Raw genomic sequence first — 15,996 nt, 5'->3', positions numbered from 1 at the left:
TATTATTATATTGCAGTCCCTACCCAATAAGCATTTAACCAATATCTGTCTAGGAAATTCTCCTGGAACCCGCTTTTTTATGGGGACCCTATGTGCTCTTTCAATGGCAAACAATGGGGAAAGAGTACCCTCCCTACAATTCTCCCTTATCCATCTCTCCATATATTCAGTACAATTATCGCCCTCTGCACGCTCTGGGATCCCTACACATCTTATATTAGATCTCCTTAATCTATCTTCTTGGCTTATTAGTTTTTGTTCCTTCCTAGTATTCATTTCCTTTAACAAAACCACCTCTTTCTCTAATTTCTATACCGAGTGTTCCAAAACGGGGACCTTTTCCTCCATCTCATGTAAGCGCTGCCTTATTTTCTCCATCTCGTCCCGTATTACGCTGACATCCGTTTGCACTGCCCCGATCTGTGTCACTATATTTCCCATTACATTCTCCATCCACGAGACAGTGCAAAATATGTCTTTCATCATCCTTGCATCAATTTCTGTAAATGTCACTAACGATCCCCTCTGGAGTCCAATCAATGAGATGAGATTGGAGGTGTTCGCTACAGCTGCCCTGCCCTATAAAAACACACACCAGTTCTGGGTTTGCTTTTCACAAGAAGCATTGCCTGATGTGAATGATGCCTCACACAAAAGAGCTTTCAGAAGACCTATGATTAAGAATTGTTGATTTGCATAAAGCTGGAAAGGCTTACAAAAGTCTCTGGCATATGCATCCCTGTTAGCGAATCTATGATACGTAAAACACTAAAAAAGAATGGAATTCATGGGAGAATACCACAAAGGAAGCTGCATGTTTACAGTTTGCAGAAGAGCACCTGGATGTTCCACAGCAGTACTGGCTAAATATTCTGTGGACAGATGAAACCAAAGTTGAGTTGTTTTGAAGAAACACAAAACACTATGTATGGAGAAAAAGAGGCACAGCACACCAACATCAAAACCTCATCTCTACTGTGAAGTATGGTGGTGGGGGCATCATGGTTTGGGGCTGCTTTGCTGCGTCAGGGACTGGACGGATTGCTATCATTGAAGGAAATATGAACTCTCAAGTTTATCAAGACATTTTAAAGGAGAACTTAAGGCCATCTGTCCACCAGCTGAAGCTCAACAGAAGATGGGTGTTGCAATGGGTGTTGCAACAGGACAACGACCCAAAGCATAGAAGTAAATCGACAACAGAATGGCTTAAACAGAAGAAAATACGCCTTCTGGAGTGGCCCAGTCAGAGTCCTGACCTCAACCCGATTGAGATGCTGTGGCATGACTTCAAGAAAGCGATTCACACAGACATCCCAAGAATATTGATGAACTGAAACAGTTCTGTAAAGATGAATGGTCAAGGATTACTTCTGACCATTGTGCACGTCTGATCTGCAACTACAGGAAACGTTTGGTTGAAGTTATTGCTGCCAAAGGAGGTTCAACCCGTTATTAAATCCAAGGGTTCACATATTTTACATGGTGTGTTCAATAAAAACATGGTAACATTTAATTATTTGTGTGTTATTAGTTTAAGCAGACTGATTGTCTATTGTGACTTAGATGAAGATCAGATCACATTTTATGACCAATTTGTGCAGAAATCCTTATCATTCCAAAGGGTTCACATACTTTTTTTGCAACTATATATGCCTACAGGAAATTTCTATATAGACAGTGCATTTTAATGGAATCAGTATATTAAAAAATAAATAAAATGAAATATACAGTACTTTATATATGTATACTAGTAAAGTTGTCGCCTTTTAAAAAAAAATCTATGTTCTTGTAATTTTCTCTCTTTGCTTTAATAGTTTAACCCCTTAAGGACCGTGACATATTTCACCTGAAGGACCAGGCAATTTTTTTCAAATCTGACATATTTCAATTTATGTGGTTATAACTTTAAAACGCTTTTACTTATCCAGGCTATTCTGAGACAGTTTTCTCGTCACATATTGTACTTCATGACAGTGGTAAAATTGAGTAAAAATAAAAGTATTTTTATTTATAAAAAAAATTCTAAATGTACCCAAAAATTTTAAAAATGAGCAAATTTCCATATTTCAATTTCTCAAATTCTATAATAGATAGTAACACCTCCAAAAATAGTTATTACTTTACATTTCCCATATGTCTACTACATGTTTGGATCATTTTGTGAATGCCATTTAGTTTTTTCACAAAACCCACTTTTTAAGGACCAGTTCAGGTCTGAAGTCACTTTGTGAGACTTACATAATAGAAACCATCCAAAAATGACCCCATTTTAAGAAAACTACACCCCTCACGGTATTCAAAACTGATTTTACTAACTCTGTTAACCCTTTAGATGTTCCACAAGATTTAATGGAAAATGGAGATGAAATGTCAGAATTTCACTTTTTGGGCAGATTTTCCATTTTAATACATTTTTTGCCACTAACAAATCAAGGGTTTGGAAAGCAGATTTCACTGGCATAATTTTAAGCTGCCATGTCACATTTGAAGACCCCCTGATGTACCCCTAGAGTATAATCTCCAAAAAAGTGACCCCTATTTTAGAAACTACACCCCTCCATGTATACAAAACTGATTTTACAAACTTTGTTAACCCTTTAGATGTTCCACAAGAATTAATGGAAAATGGAAATGAAATGTCAGAATTTCACTTTTTGGGCAGATTTTCCATTTTAATACATTTTTTGCCACTAACAAAGCAAGGGTTTGGAAATCAGATTTCACTGGGATAATTTTAAGCTGCCATGTCACATTTGAAGACCCCCTGATGTACCCATAGAGCATAATCTCCAAAAAAGTGACCTCATTTTAGAAACTACACCCCTCCATGTATACAAAACTGATTTTACAAACTTTGTTAACCCTTTAGGTGTTCTACAAGAATTAATTGAAAATAGAGATTACATTTCAGAATTTCACTTTTTTGGCAGATTTTCCATTTTAATCCATCCTTCCCGTTACAAAGCAAGGGTTAACAGCCAAACAAAACCCACTATTTATGGCCCTGATTCTGTAGTTTACAGAAACACCCGATATGTGGTCAAAAACTGCTGTACGGGCACATGGTAGGGCGCAGTAGGAAGAGAACGCCATATGGTTTTGGGAAGGCAGATTTTGTTGGACTGGTTTTTTGACACCATGTCCCGTTTAAACCCTCTGATGCACCCCTAGAGTAGAAACTCCCAAAAAGTTACCCCATTTTGGAAACTACGGGATAAGGTGGCAGTTTTGTTGGTACTATTTTAGGGTACATATGATTTTTGGATACTCTATATTACACTTTTTGGGAGTCAAGGTAACATTTTTAATTTTTGTTATTTACAACATTCATCTGACAGGTTATATCATGTGGTATTTTTATAGAGCATGTTGTTACGGACGCGACCATACCAAATATGGTATTCTTTTGTTGTTTGTTTCAGTTTTACATAACAAAGCATTTTTGAAAATAAAAATATGATTTTTTAGTGTCTCCACATTCTGAAAGCCGTAGTTTTATTTATTTTTTGAGCGACTGTCTTGTGTAGGGGCTCATTTTTTGGGGAATGAGATGACGGTTTGATTGGTTCTATTATACGGTGCATATGACTTTTTGATCACTTGCTATTACACTTTTTGTGATGTAAAGTGACAAAAATTGCTTTTTTGACATCGTTTTTTTTTTCAGTTTTTACCTAAGGGGTTAGGTCATGTGGTATTTTTATTGAGCAGGTTCTTACGGACGTGGCAATACCTAATATGTCTACTTTTTTTATTTATGTAAGTTTTGCACAATGATATCATTTTTTAAACAAAAAAAAATCATGTTTTAGTGTCTCCATAGTCTGAGAGCCATAGTTTTTTCAGTTTTTAGGCGACTGTCTTAGGTAGATATAATTTTTGCAAGATGAGATGACGGTTTGATTGGCACTATTTTGTGGTGCGTATGACTTTTTGATCGCTTGCTATTACACTTTTTGTGATGTAAGGTAACCAAAAATTTGCTTTTTTGACACCGTTTTTATTTTTATTTTTTTACGGTATTCACCTGAGGGGTTATATCATGTGATATTTTTAGAGAGTAGGTTCTTACAGACGCGGCGATACCTAATATGTCTACTTATTTTTATTTATGTAGGTTTTATACAATAATATCATTTTTAAAACACAATAAAAGTATTTTTGAAACAAAAAAAAAGATGTTTTAGTGTCTCCATATTCTGTGCCATAGTTTTTTATTTATGGGGAGATTGTCTTAGGTAGGGGCTAATTTTTTGAGGGATGAGGTGATGGTTAGATTGGTACTATTTTAGGGGGTATATGCCTTTTTGATCGCTTGGTGTTGCACTTTTAGTGATGCAAGGTGACCCAAAAATTGTTTATTTAGCACAGTTATTTTTTTATTTTACGGTGCTCACCTGAGGGGTTAGCTCATGTTATAGTTTTATAGAGCAGGTCGATACGGAGGCGGCGATACCTAATATGTCTACTTTTCTTTTTTTCCCTGTTTAAAAAAAATCCCTTTATTTTGGCAAAAGGATATATATATATTTTTATTAATTTTTTACTTAAAACTTTACATTTATTTTGGGCAAACTTAATTTTTTTAACTTTTTTTTTTTACTTTCTTTTTTGTCCCACTCTGGGACTTCAACTTTTGGGGGTCTGATCCCCTTTCCTATGCATGACAATACAGGGGGCTGGATCTCACAGGCTCTCCCGGAAGGCAACCACGTGTGTGTGTGTGTGCCATTTGTTATACTGGGCATGCGTGGCGCGGGGACCTATCAGCACACAGCGCTCCACACGCCGCCCCCGCACCTGCGCCCACATATCCAACCCCCATCATTACACACATATTACACTCCAATCCTCATCATTACACACATATTACACTCCAATCCCCATCATTACACTCCAATGAGGGTTGTAGTGTAATGATGAGGGTTGGAGTGTAATACATGTGTAATGCTCTCTGCCTGTAATAGCTTCCCTCACTTGCTACTGTGCGGCCATTTCCTGACTTTGATGGGCGGGGTTAGGGTGAGATAGGAGCGAATAAGATGCGGCCGCTGTGCCCCCTGTGCTGACAGATACCCGGGGTCCAGAATAGGAGGTCCCCATCCCCAGTGCTCCCAGCTTTGTCCTCCCAGGCTCTTTGGGAGTTCTATGAACTCCAGTATGCAATGCTGCAGCAGGTATGGGCCCGGTGTGCAGGTGTGGGCAGTGCATAAGGGTGTCAGTGAAGGATACGTTGTGGCAGGCGGCAGTTGCCGGGCCCAGATCCCGGGGTGTCAGTCAGCTGCAGAGGAAGCCGGAGGGGGAGGAGGAGGCACGGTGGAGCTGGGCACAGCAGCGGGACGATGCGTGCGGAGCGCCGTGTGTTGATTGGCCACTGCGCACGGCTGCACACAGGGACTTTATTATAGAGGATATATATCTATACTAATAAAAGCCCTGTGTACGTGCTCAGGGCTGGTGTCCGTGCGTGTGTGCCGATTATAGAAGTGCGCATGCGCAGTGGACGGACACGCACACACACACACAGGCCAACCAGGTTGCAGAGCCGGGGCTCAGGGGCACATCGGCGGGACAGCAGCGCTCAGGGAGGAGGGCGCTGGGAGCCGGGCACAGCGGCTTTCAGAGTTACTCTGACCGGAGCACACGGGACAGCGCAGCCGTCACAGATCACGGGGAGCTGTCCACACTGAGAGCCGGCTATCTTACTTATTATGCTGCACTGCGTATGCACCCGCTTCCCCACACGCGCAGTGTGGCCAGACGCCGCTCCATCGGCACACACTCCACGGACACTACATGTGCAGCATCCTATTGTAATGGCAGCGGGGGGCAGTCACTGTATTGCACCGGCCCCGCTCACTTACTACATGGTGAGGCAGGAGGCCGGGTGGGCGGATGGGCACTGGTAGCGTAACTCACTAAGTGACGCCCCTGCTCCGCCCACTGCATGAATGAAGCAGGCGGCGCAGGCACATGACGTAGTGAGTTACGCTGCCAGTGCCTGGCCGCCCGGCCTCCTGCCTCACCATGTAGTAAGTGAAGAAGTGAAGATCGTTATTATTATTACAGTTATTCAAAGTATTACTATTTTGAGCTGGGCCGGTGCAATACAGTGACTGCACCGGGCCCCACTGCCATTACATTCACACTAAACAGCGACACTGTTATGGGGGGATCTGTGGATGACACATAGCATAAGATGCTATGTGTCATCCACAGATACCCCCATAACAGTGTCAGCCACTGACCAGCCCCATAACAGTGTCAGCCACAGACCAGCCCCATAACAGTGTCATCCACATACCAGCCCCATAACAGTGTCATCCACAGATACCCTCATAACAGTGTCATCCACAGATACCCGCCATAACAGTGTCATCCACAGATACCCGCCATAACAGTGTCATCCACAGATACCCCCCATAACAGTGTCATCCACTGATACCCCCCATAACAGTGTCATCCACAGGTACCCCCCATAACAGTGTCATCCACAGGTACCCCCCATAACAGTGTCATCCACAGGTACCCACCCATAACAGTGTCATCCACAGGTACCCACCCATAACAGTGTCATCCACCGGTACCCCCGTAACAGTGTCATCCACCGGTACCCCCGTAACAGTGTCATCCACAGATACCTCCCCATAACAGTGTCATCCACAGATACCTCCCCATAACAGTGCCAACATTACTGTTCTAGCACCTGTTATTGTAACGGGCTTAATGTCTAGTTCTTATATAGTGCCTTATGTATCAATATGTCATATAGCAATGAATGCATTCAATCTGGTATAGTGATACATCAATTTGTTTTATGTATTGGGAATAAATCAATATTTTTTATCTACATGATCTTTGTCCATTTGACGCCAGATAGTCGAGTGCCCCCAGTCTCCTTTACGCAACATGTTAAGATATATTGTTTCATCACACCTCATAACAATTAATTACTATTCTTGCTCCCAAAGTCATTATCATCACATCTGCCATTATTTAGAGAGAGCTTTCTTTAAACCGCCAAAAAGATACCGGACCTCCTCTGCTCCCATTCCAATGCTTACTAAGTCCCTGCTGGTCTTTACCTCCTGATTTGACAAACAGGAAATGCCTGCTCAGCCAATCACTAGAAAGGGTGGGTCACTGCTAGTCCTTGCTAGTGATGAGGCCTCTGACTCAAGGAGCAATTTTTATTATAAGTTGTGATAACACCACCTACTTCAAAAGTAATATAACCAACATATGTATAAAGGGAAAAAAGTTTTCATGAGAACCTCCTTACTTAAGGACACAAACAAGGAACTAGGGCCATGTTCCTGGCCACAAACTTTCCCTTCCCGGCAGATAAGATTGGAAAAGCCACTAATCTCACTACAATGCTGGACTTACACAGAACTACAGAAATCCAGGGTTGTCACATGGCAGGCACTGCTTAGTGCTTAGCACTGTTATAACACTATTCACAAGGCTGGGGCTACACGGCGACTTTGGCCAAGACACAGGTTGCATGGTCAAAGATCTCAAGATCAAGATTGTGTACTGTGCATCACAGAATCATAAGTGATTATGTGACCCACAAATTGTGCGCCCATGACCTATTGCTTTGCATTAGAGTACAGTAGCATTGGAGGGAGGGCAACTAAAGTGATAACTGGAATGGGGCAACTACAGTACCTGATTATCAACATTAGGGTTATTCACTTTAGAAAAAAGACGACTGAGGGGAGATCTAATAACTATGTATAAAAATATCAGGGGTCAGTACAGAGATCTCTCCCATCATCTATTTATCCCCAGGACTGTGACGAGAGGACATCCTCTACGTCTGGAGGAAAGAAGGTTTGTACACAAACATAGAAGAGGATTCCTTACAGTAAGAGCAGTGAGACTATGGAACTCTCTGCCTGAGGAGGTGGTGATGGCGAATACAATAAAAGAGTTCAAGAGGGGCCTGGATGTATTTCTGGAGTGTAATAATATTACAGGCTATAGCTACTAGAGAGGGGTCGTTTATCCAGGGAGTTATTGTCGTGAAGGAATTCTTTTTCTCCTTAGGTGGGGGAAACTGGCTTCTACCTCACAGTTTTTTTTGTTTTTTTTGCTTTCCTCTGGATCAACTTGCAGAATAACAGACCGAACTAGATGGACAGATGTCTTTTTTCGGTCTTATAAACTATGTTATAAACTAAGACTGAGCAGTTGTTTATGTAAAGCAATTCTGAATTTTGAATGTGCTTATAGTTCCATAATTGCAGAATGTTCAATATGCCCAAGGATAGCTATATGGTTATTTGTGCACACCAAATTAGGGGCGCTGGCACCTGATTTGATCCTTATGGGCTGTAAGCAAATATCTGTGGAACAGTTTTACAAGCTTTATCAGTTTGGAGTGACTCACGGTTTTGAGGGGTGCTGTATTCCCGAGAGTGTGCCTGGACGTGGCGTCCCACGTGGTCTATAGCACCGGTCTTACCTCTAAGTCTGGCTTCCCCTTTGTAAAATACTCCGTGTGGTCACTTCCTTGTTTCTGTGACAGACACTGAATGTTGTGCTGTGTCTGATCTTGTAAGTCCGCGGTCCTCCAGGCTGCGTGTACTTCCGGGTCCAATGACAGACCTCTCCACGTGACTTCAGACTCCGGTCATGTGACACAGAAGTTCCGTACTTCGGATTTGATAATAACTGCTTTGATAATAACTGCTTCAATAATTACTGCTTTGAAGCTCCTTGCTTTCGTGATCACTTTGGTAAACTGTGGACCCTCCTTTACCAAACGCGTTTCGAGACCTAAAGTCCCTTCATCAGTGAGTAAGGGTCTTCCTCCGGATCCTTGCCTTTTATAGGGAATTGTGGGTTGATGTTCTGGTGTTAACCCTAAGAACCAGAGCCTGGATTACATAGAAATGGATCGAATATATGGCGCATACACATCTCCTATATCTATCCTGCTATAGTATGATCTGAAATAGATATCCACAATATACTATACATATGAACATTAATAATATAACAATTCATCTAAAGCAATATAAGCTATATAATGTTAAAATCTTAAAATATTTAATAGCTTTAAAATAGGTAAAATTATAGATAAAATATAGATAAAAATATGGTCAGTATGTGCAAAGTGTAAAGGAGGGTCAGATGATCAGGTAGCATTAGGAGTGGGGGCCTTCTGCAGAGGGGGATACGGGCCATTGATTAAGCTAACGTTTTCCCATCGACGGGAGGCGCCCACCCCTTTCGCTATTCCTCATAAGAAGCAAAAGAGCTCCAATTCTGCGTTTAGGCCTTTTAGTACTATAGAGTCAAATTCAAATATTCTCCGTGACTCTAAACGAGACATTCTGCGAACATGATTCCCTCCTCTCCAATCGTTTTCTATCTTCTCTATTGCTGCATATCTAAGGCCAGACGGATCCTGATTGTCGGCAATCTTGAAGTGGTTTGAAACTGTGTGTTTTATATACCCTTTCCTTATATTAATTGCTCTGCGATGCAAACTTTAAATGTTCTTTTTGTTCGCCCGACATACTGTCTTTGACATGGACACTCCAGTACGTAAATACTGAGAAACGTCTGTCCCCCCTTGTCTTGAGGCGGGTTCTTGGCACCGACAGAAGGGAGGCTGAGGTGGTACAGTTGGACCTCTGACCCTCCTTTACACTTTGCACATACTAATTCTGCTATTATGGAACTATAAGCACATTCAAAATTCAGAATTGCTTTACATAAACAACTGCTCAATATTGATAGTATAACCAAACAGTGACTATCTGCTATCGATATACACTTAGTTGATGCCACAAAGTATATCTATTATTATAGAGAGATCAACTGAGGATGTAAAGCTTTTTTATTTTTAGTTTTTAATGTATATTGCATATTGTTGACATTTTAAATTATTGATAAGTTACATTTTAATATAATAAATATAGTGTATCCAGCTGTATTAGTGAGTGCCTGCTACCTTTATTTATTAACATTTTCATATACGCTTGGGTGAAGCATAGCAAGAGCACCGCTACCACTAAGTCAGACGGTGGAGCCACCCCACTTCAATCTTTTTTCCTATGTTATAAATAGTGTTGATCACGAATAGTCGAATTTCAAATTTTTATCGTGAATATAGGTACTTTGAAAATTCGCGAATATTTCGAATATAGTGATATATATTCGTAATTTCGAGTATATTTGATTTTTTTTTTTTTTATCAGTACACATGATCCCTCCCTTCTTCTAGCTTGTGGGCCAATGAGAAGGCTGCAGTATATTTGACTTTAGGAGTAGTGTTGTTTGCGAATTTTCGTAATACGAATTTTTTATTGCGAGTTTTTCAACTTACAACTATTAGACAAAGAAGATTATAGCACTATATTAGCTAAATTGCTCTATATTCAATTTTTTTTAGAATATTCGCTACATTGCTAAAAAAAAAAAGAATATACAGCAATTTAGCTAATATAGTGCTATAATCTTCTTTGTCTAATAGTTGTAATTTTTTTCTCATCTGAAGTTCAGATTGGAAAAAAAAAACTATAAAAAAAAGATTATAGCACTATATTAGCTAAATTGCTCTATATTCGTTTTTTCGAATATTCGCTATATTGCTATATATTCTTGTTTTAGAATATTATGAATATTCGAAAAAACAAAGTTATAGCAATATAGCGAATATTCGAAAAAAACGAATATAGAGCAATTTAGCTAATATAGTGCTATTTTTTTTATAGTTGTAATTTTTTTCCAATCTGAACTTCAGATGAGAAAAAAATTACAACTATTAGACAAAGATTATAGCACTATATTAGCTAAATTGCTCTATATTTGTTTTTTTTCGAATATTCGCTATATTGCTATATATTCTTGTTTTAGAATATTACGAATAGTCCAAAAAACAAAGTTATAGCAATATAGCGAATAGTAAAAAAAAAAACTAATATAGAGAAATTTAGCTAATATAGTGCTATAATCTTTTTTTTTATAGTTGTAATTTTTTTCCAATCTGAACTTCAGATGAGAAAAAAATTACAACTATAAGACAAAGCAGATTATAGCACTATATTAGCTAAATTGCTCTATATTCGTTTTTTTAATATTCGCTATATTGCTATATATTCTTGTTTTAAAATATTACGAATATTCGAAAAAACAAAGTTATAGCAATATAGCGAATATTCAAAAAACGAATATAGAGAAATTTAGCTAATATAGTGCTATAATCTTTTTTTTTATAGTTATAATTTTTTTCCAATCTGAACTTCAGATGAGAAAAAAATTACAACTATTAGACAAAGAAGATTATAGCACTATATTAGCTAAATTGCTCTATATTCGTTTATTTTTCGAATATTCGCTATATTGCTATATATTCTTGTTTTAGAATATTACGAATATTCGAAAAAATGAAGTTTTAGCAATATAGCGAATATTTGAAAAAAAATGAATATAGAGCAATTTAGCTAATATAGTGCTATAATCTTCTTTGTCTAATAGTTGTAGGTTGAATAAAAAATTTGCATTACGAAAATTCGCATATTACACAATCATTACCTTGCCGATTTTTCCAGTAAAAAAATCTTAGAATATAACAAATATTCGAATTTTTTAATATTTGACTAATATTCTACAAAGTTTTCGCAAAATATTGCGAATTCGAATATGACCCCTGCCGCTCATCACTAGTTATAAACTATGTTACTAAGTTACTATGTATTGCAATGCTGCAACCTTTGGTCACGTAATGTGCATCATCCCCAAAGATGCCGAACAGCCCCCAGCCTAAGGGAGCCAAGTATATCCAAATCAGAAGGAGAATATAGAGTGAATCTCACAGCCTCCGTAGACATGAACAACAGTAGAAAACAGCCTTGGATTCTTCTTTGTCTGGATTCTGTATTATCAATATATATGACTATTTTACTATAACGTATAACACCGAAACATTTTTATATAGGGATTAGGGAACCTATCACATCATATTCATTGTTAACTCCTTCCTAATGCAGCCATTTTCCTTTTTTTATTTTTTATTTATACTCTGCCTTCGATGAGCCAGAATGTTTTATTTTTCCATTCACATAACCACGTCAGGGTTTGTTTTTTGCAGGATAAGTTGTACTTTCTAATGGTACCTTTTAATAAACTATATATGTTTTTCCGACTTTCCGTATGCAGCATAAATTACCAGTTAAAGGTGTTATCCAATCTTATGAAAGGCCCCCCAATATGCCGGGCCCCCCACACTGAATATACTTACCCCGCTCCGTGCGCCGTTCCTGGTCCCCACCCCACCATTTCTGCTTCTCCCCGTACACGGATGAAAACATCCTGTGTCAAGGAGGAGCAGCCAATGGCAGGCCGGGACGAGGATGAGCCTCCATAGACCCTTGCAGTCTATGGAGAATCAGTGCATTCCTGTCAAGCCTAGCCATGAAATTCATCCTTATCCAAGATTTGTTGAGTGATTGAGATTGTTATTTATTTATAATCTTAATAATATAACTTTTTTTTTTAAATCACTTATAAGTCATTATTTTTCGTCATTATTCTTGATTGTTGTCCTTCCTTATTTCCTGTGTTCAGGGTGTGTTCTCCGGCCTCGTTGTGGGAATTAGTCTATCCCTCTGGGTAGCAGTTGGAGGTACTCTTTATCCACCATCTCCAGAAATAATGGGAGTGCTGCCTACGTATGCAGAACAATGTCCTATCTATAATTCAAGTCAAGGTATCATATATGGGTTACCCCCACCAAGAAACATTACAGCTCCTATACCAAGGTGAGAGATTTACTAAGAGTAAAGTTAAAGAGGTTGTCTGATGAAAGACATTTGATCAGTGGGGCTAAATTAACCTCGTCAGGACCAGGCCATTTGCCATTCTTTTTTTTTTCCCAGTCTTCCCAGAGCCATAACTTTTTATTTTTTCATTCACATAGCCGTATGGGGCTTGTTTTTTGTTGGACAAGTTGTACCTTCCAATAGCACCATTTAGTGTTGCATACAATGTAGTGGATGACTGGAAAAATTTCAAATGGGGTGGAATTATAAATTTTTTTGGAAATGCTGTAAAACTGACCTGTTACCTTCATTTTCCAGGTCAGTACGATTACAACAATACCACATTTAATAGTTTATCTTGTGTTTTAATACTGGGGGGAAAAAATAAATTTTGCATTGCCATATTTTTATGTGTACAGAGCTGTGTCAGGGCTCATTTTTTGCGGGACAATCTGTAGTATTAAATTGACACCTCCCTTCATCCTGAAGTCCCCTCCCAGCTCCTCTGACGTCAAACAGACCCTGCACTATAATCACACACAGGTGCAACAAGATGTCACAAGATGATTGCCCGAGCGGTCTGCAATCCCTCTGCCGGCTTCAGCTTCATATAACCTACTGCACATGTGCCAGCTGTATGCGCAGTTCTCCTGGGAGGGGACTTGAGGATGGGGGAGGTTCAGGGCTCAGTCAGAATAGGCGCTGGGCTCCACTAACCATCAGGACAGTCCCTTGGCCACTTTTTACAGGTAATAAGTATAAATATAACTTTGTTTTTTAAGGGAAACAACAGCATTCATATGTGAGACACATGGTATATTTCTAACATACTGAAGGAGACCTCAGTGACAGAATCCCTTTAAAGGTAACCTGTTATTAAGTGAAGGCAGCAAGATAATCTGTCACCCCTGTACTAAATTGCAAAACAACTGGTTGTTATAAATTAAAATGGCAATTAAAAAAGGGCAGTAAAAATGACTTCTTACCTTTATTCTAGAGGTCAATACCATTACAACATTACCAAAGTTATACAGCTTTTTTTATGTTCTAAATAATTTTTCTGGGGCTTAGATATTGATGATCTAGTCGCAGGATAGGTCATCAATATAAGATTAATGGGGTCCAAAGCCCATAAACCAGCTTGCCTGTGCAGCTCCTGGTACTGGAAATTATACAGCAGATGAAGCTGAAAGCAGAACACTCCATCCACTGTGTAGAGGCCGTGCTTGGTTACTGCAGCTCAGCTCCCAATCAAGTGAATGGGAGTTGAGCTGCAGATGCTGGAAACAACAGTGGATGGAGCCTTCTGCTTCCAGCTTCATCCAGTAGCTGCATCCAATGAATCCACTGATTAGTTTCCATCAATGGTGGATGACCGATAAAGTAGATCTGACATCAGACACCCCACTGATATGATATTGATAACCTGGGAAACCCCTTCAGAATTCTTAAAAAATAAAAACTTTGAAAAAAATAATTTGCATCACCAAATTCAGAAACCCATAACTTGTTTATATTTCTCTCTATGGAGTTGTATGAGGGCTCTTTTTACAGGGTAAGCGGTAGTTCTATTCCATTTTGTATGTGGGGGAGGCGAAGAAACAAAATGCAATTTATTTTCCTTTACGCTGTTCACTGTACAGGATTAATAATTTTATATCTTAATAGTTCAGGCATTTTCGCATGTGACAATACCAATTATGTTTATTTATTTTATTTGTAAAATGAGGAAAGGGAGTGATTTTACTTTTTTTTTTATTTTTTTTTATAACTTTTTAAAAAATGTTTTACTTTATTTTTACACCCCTTAGGAGACTTGAAAATGTAATTGTTAGACTGCCAATGACATAGCCTGCAATCAAATAGTATTGAAGTTTATGGTAAAATTGCAGTGTTCCTATTAAAGGGAACCTGTGAGCACCAACATGGAACCTAAACTGCCCTCATTAAATTACAGCTGATGTCATTGGGTTTCTAATGATGTGTTTGTCTAAGTAGTATGATGGGCATGATCGCTGTAAAACAACTTTTATTCCGCTACAGACTGTGTGTAAACACGCTTGAAGTCAAGCTTGCCTCTCTCCTTCCCACCCATTCGCAATTGATTAATGGGCTTTTTTTATTTCCTTCATATGAGAGTGCTAGAGAACATTATTATAGGGCGCACATGGCACATGTGCGAGATCTCAAGAAGGAATCGTGTGTGAAGGAAATGAAAAAGCTCAATCATACGCAGAGGGGCCAGAAGGGGGCACAGCAAGCTTGACTTCAAACGTGAAAGTTGTTGCCCCCTTGACTTTAAAATCCTCATTTGCATACGACCTACAACAATCATGCCCATCCAACGACTTAGACAAACACAACATTAGAAACCAGATGACATCAGCTATAGGGTACTGTGGGCAGTTTAGCGGCCACTTTGGTGCTCACAGGCTCCCTTTAAGCCATGTATAAGGCAGGCATTAATAGGAACTTTACTATGGCAGGCCTGGGAATCTTCAAAGAGCACCTTAGTGCCATAGCAACCAAACAATTATGTCTTAGGTGAAGAGGCATTTGTTCACTGGAGGGAGTCTCATATCTCCAAATGACCACTAAGGTGCCATGATCACAATTGATCATTGCACCTGTGGCTAAATGTCTGTGATTGGAGTTTATTTTTATTTTTATTACAGACACTGCCAGCAGATATCTGCTGTGTAAAACAGAAGGTACCCACCCATCTGCTATGGATCTGAGCATATTTAAAGCCCCACCATTTTGGTCACTTTACCTCGTACACAAATTAAAGAACAAGTGATTAAAAAGTCCTATATGCCCCAAAGTGTTATCAATAAAAACTACAGATCCCACAAAAAACAAGCCCTCACACAGCTCCATAGAAATAAATATAAAAAAGCTATGTGGGTCACAATACTACAATGCAAAATATGTATTTTTTTCAAGGTTTTTATTTTTTAAGTATTAAAACACAAGAAAAATTATTTAAAAAAAAAGTGGTATTGCTGTAATCATACTGACCTGCAGAATGAAGTTAACATGTTAGTTTTTCTACATAGGGAATGGCCTAAAAACAAAACTACTAACACTATGGCGGAATTGCATTTTTTTCCAGTTCTACCCCATTTGGAATATTTTTACAGCTTACCACTTGTCATGGAACCATGAACCAGACGTACAACAAGAGATAAGTGGAAATAAGAAGGCTTTATTG

General features: G+C 39.0%; 1 protein-coding gene across 1 annotated transcript in view; it reads left to right on the top strand.

Moving 5' to 3' along the window:
* Nucleotides 1-15,996, top strand: part of LOC122931252 (sodium/iodide cotransporter-like) — a 114,852-nt gene that overhangs the window by 61,776 nt on the left and 37,080 nt on the right. The window contains exon 13 of the mRNA XM_044285305.1: nucleotides 12,589-12,782. Within this exon, the coding sequence (XP_044141240.1) occupies nucleotides 12,589-12,782 (194 nt within the window). The remainder of the gene's footprint in view (nucleotides 1-12,588; nucleotides 12,783-15,996) is intronic.

The sequence above is a fragment of the Bufo gargarizans genome, chromosome 1 (assembly GCF_014858855.1).
Source record: "Bufo gargarizans isolate SCDJY-AF-19 chromosome 1, ASM1485885v1, whole genome shotgun sequence".
In the NCBI taxonomy this organism is placed as follows: domain Eukaryota; kingdom Metazoa; phylum Chordata; class Amphibia; order Anura; family Bufonidae; genus Bufo; species Bufo gargarizans.
The sequence above is the reverse complement of the archived record's forward strand: the minus strand, read 5'-3'. Positions and strand labels throughout refer to the sequence as shown.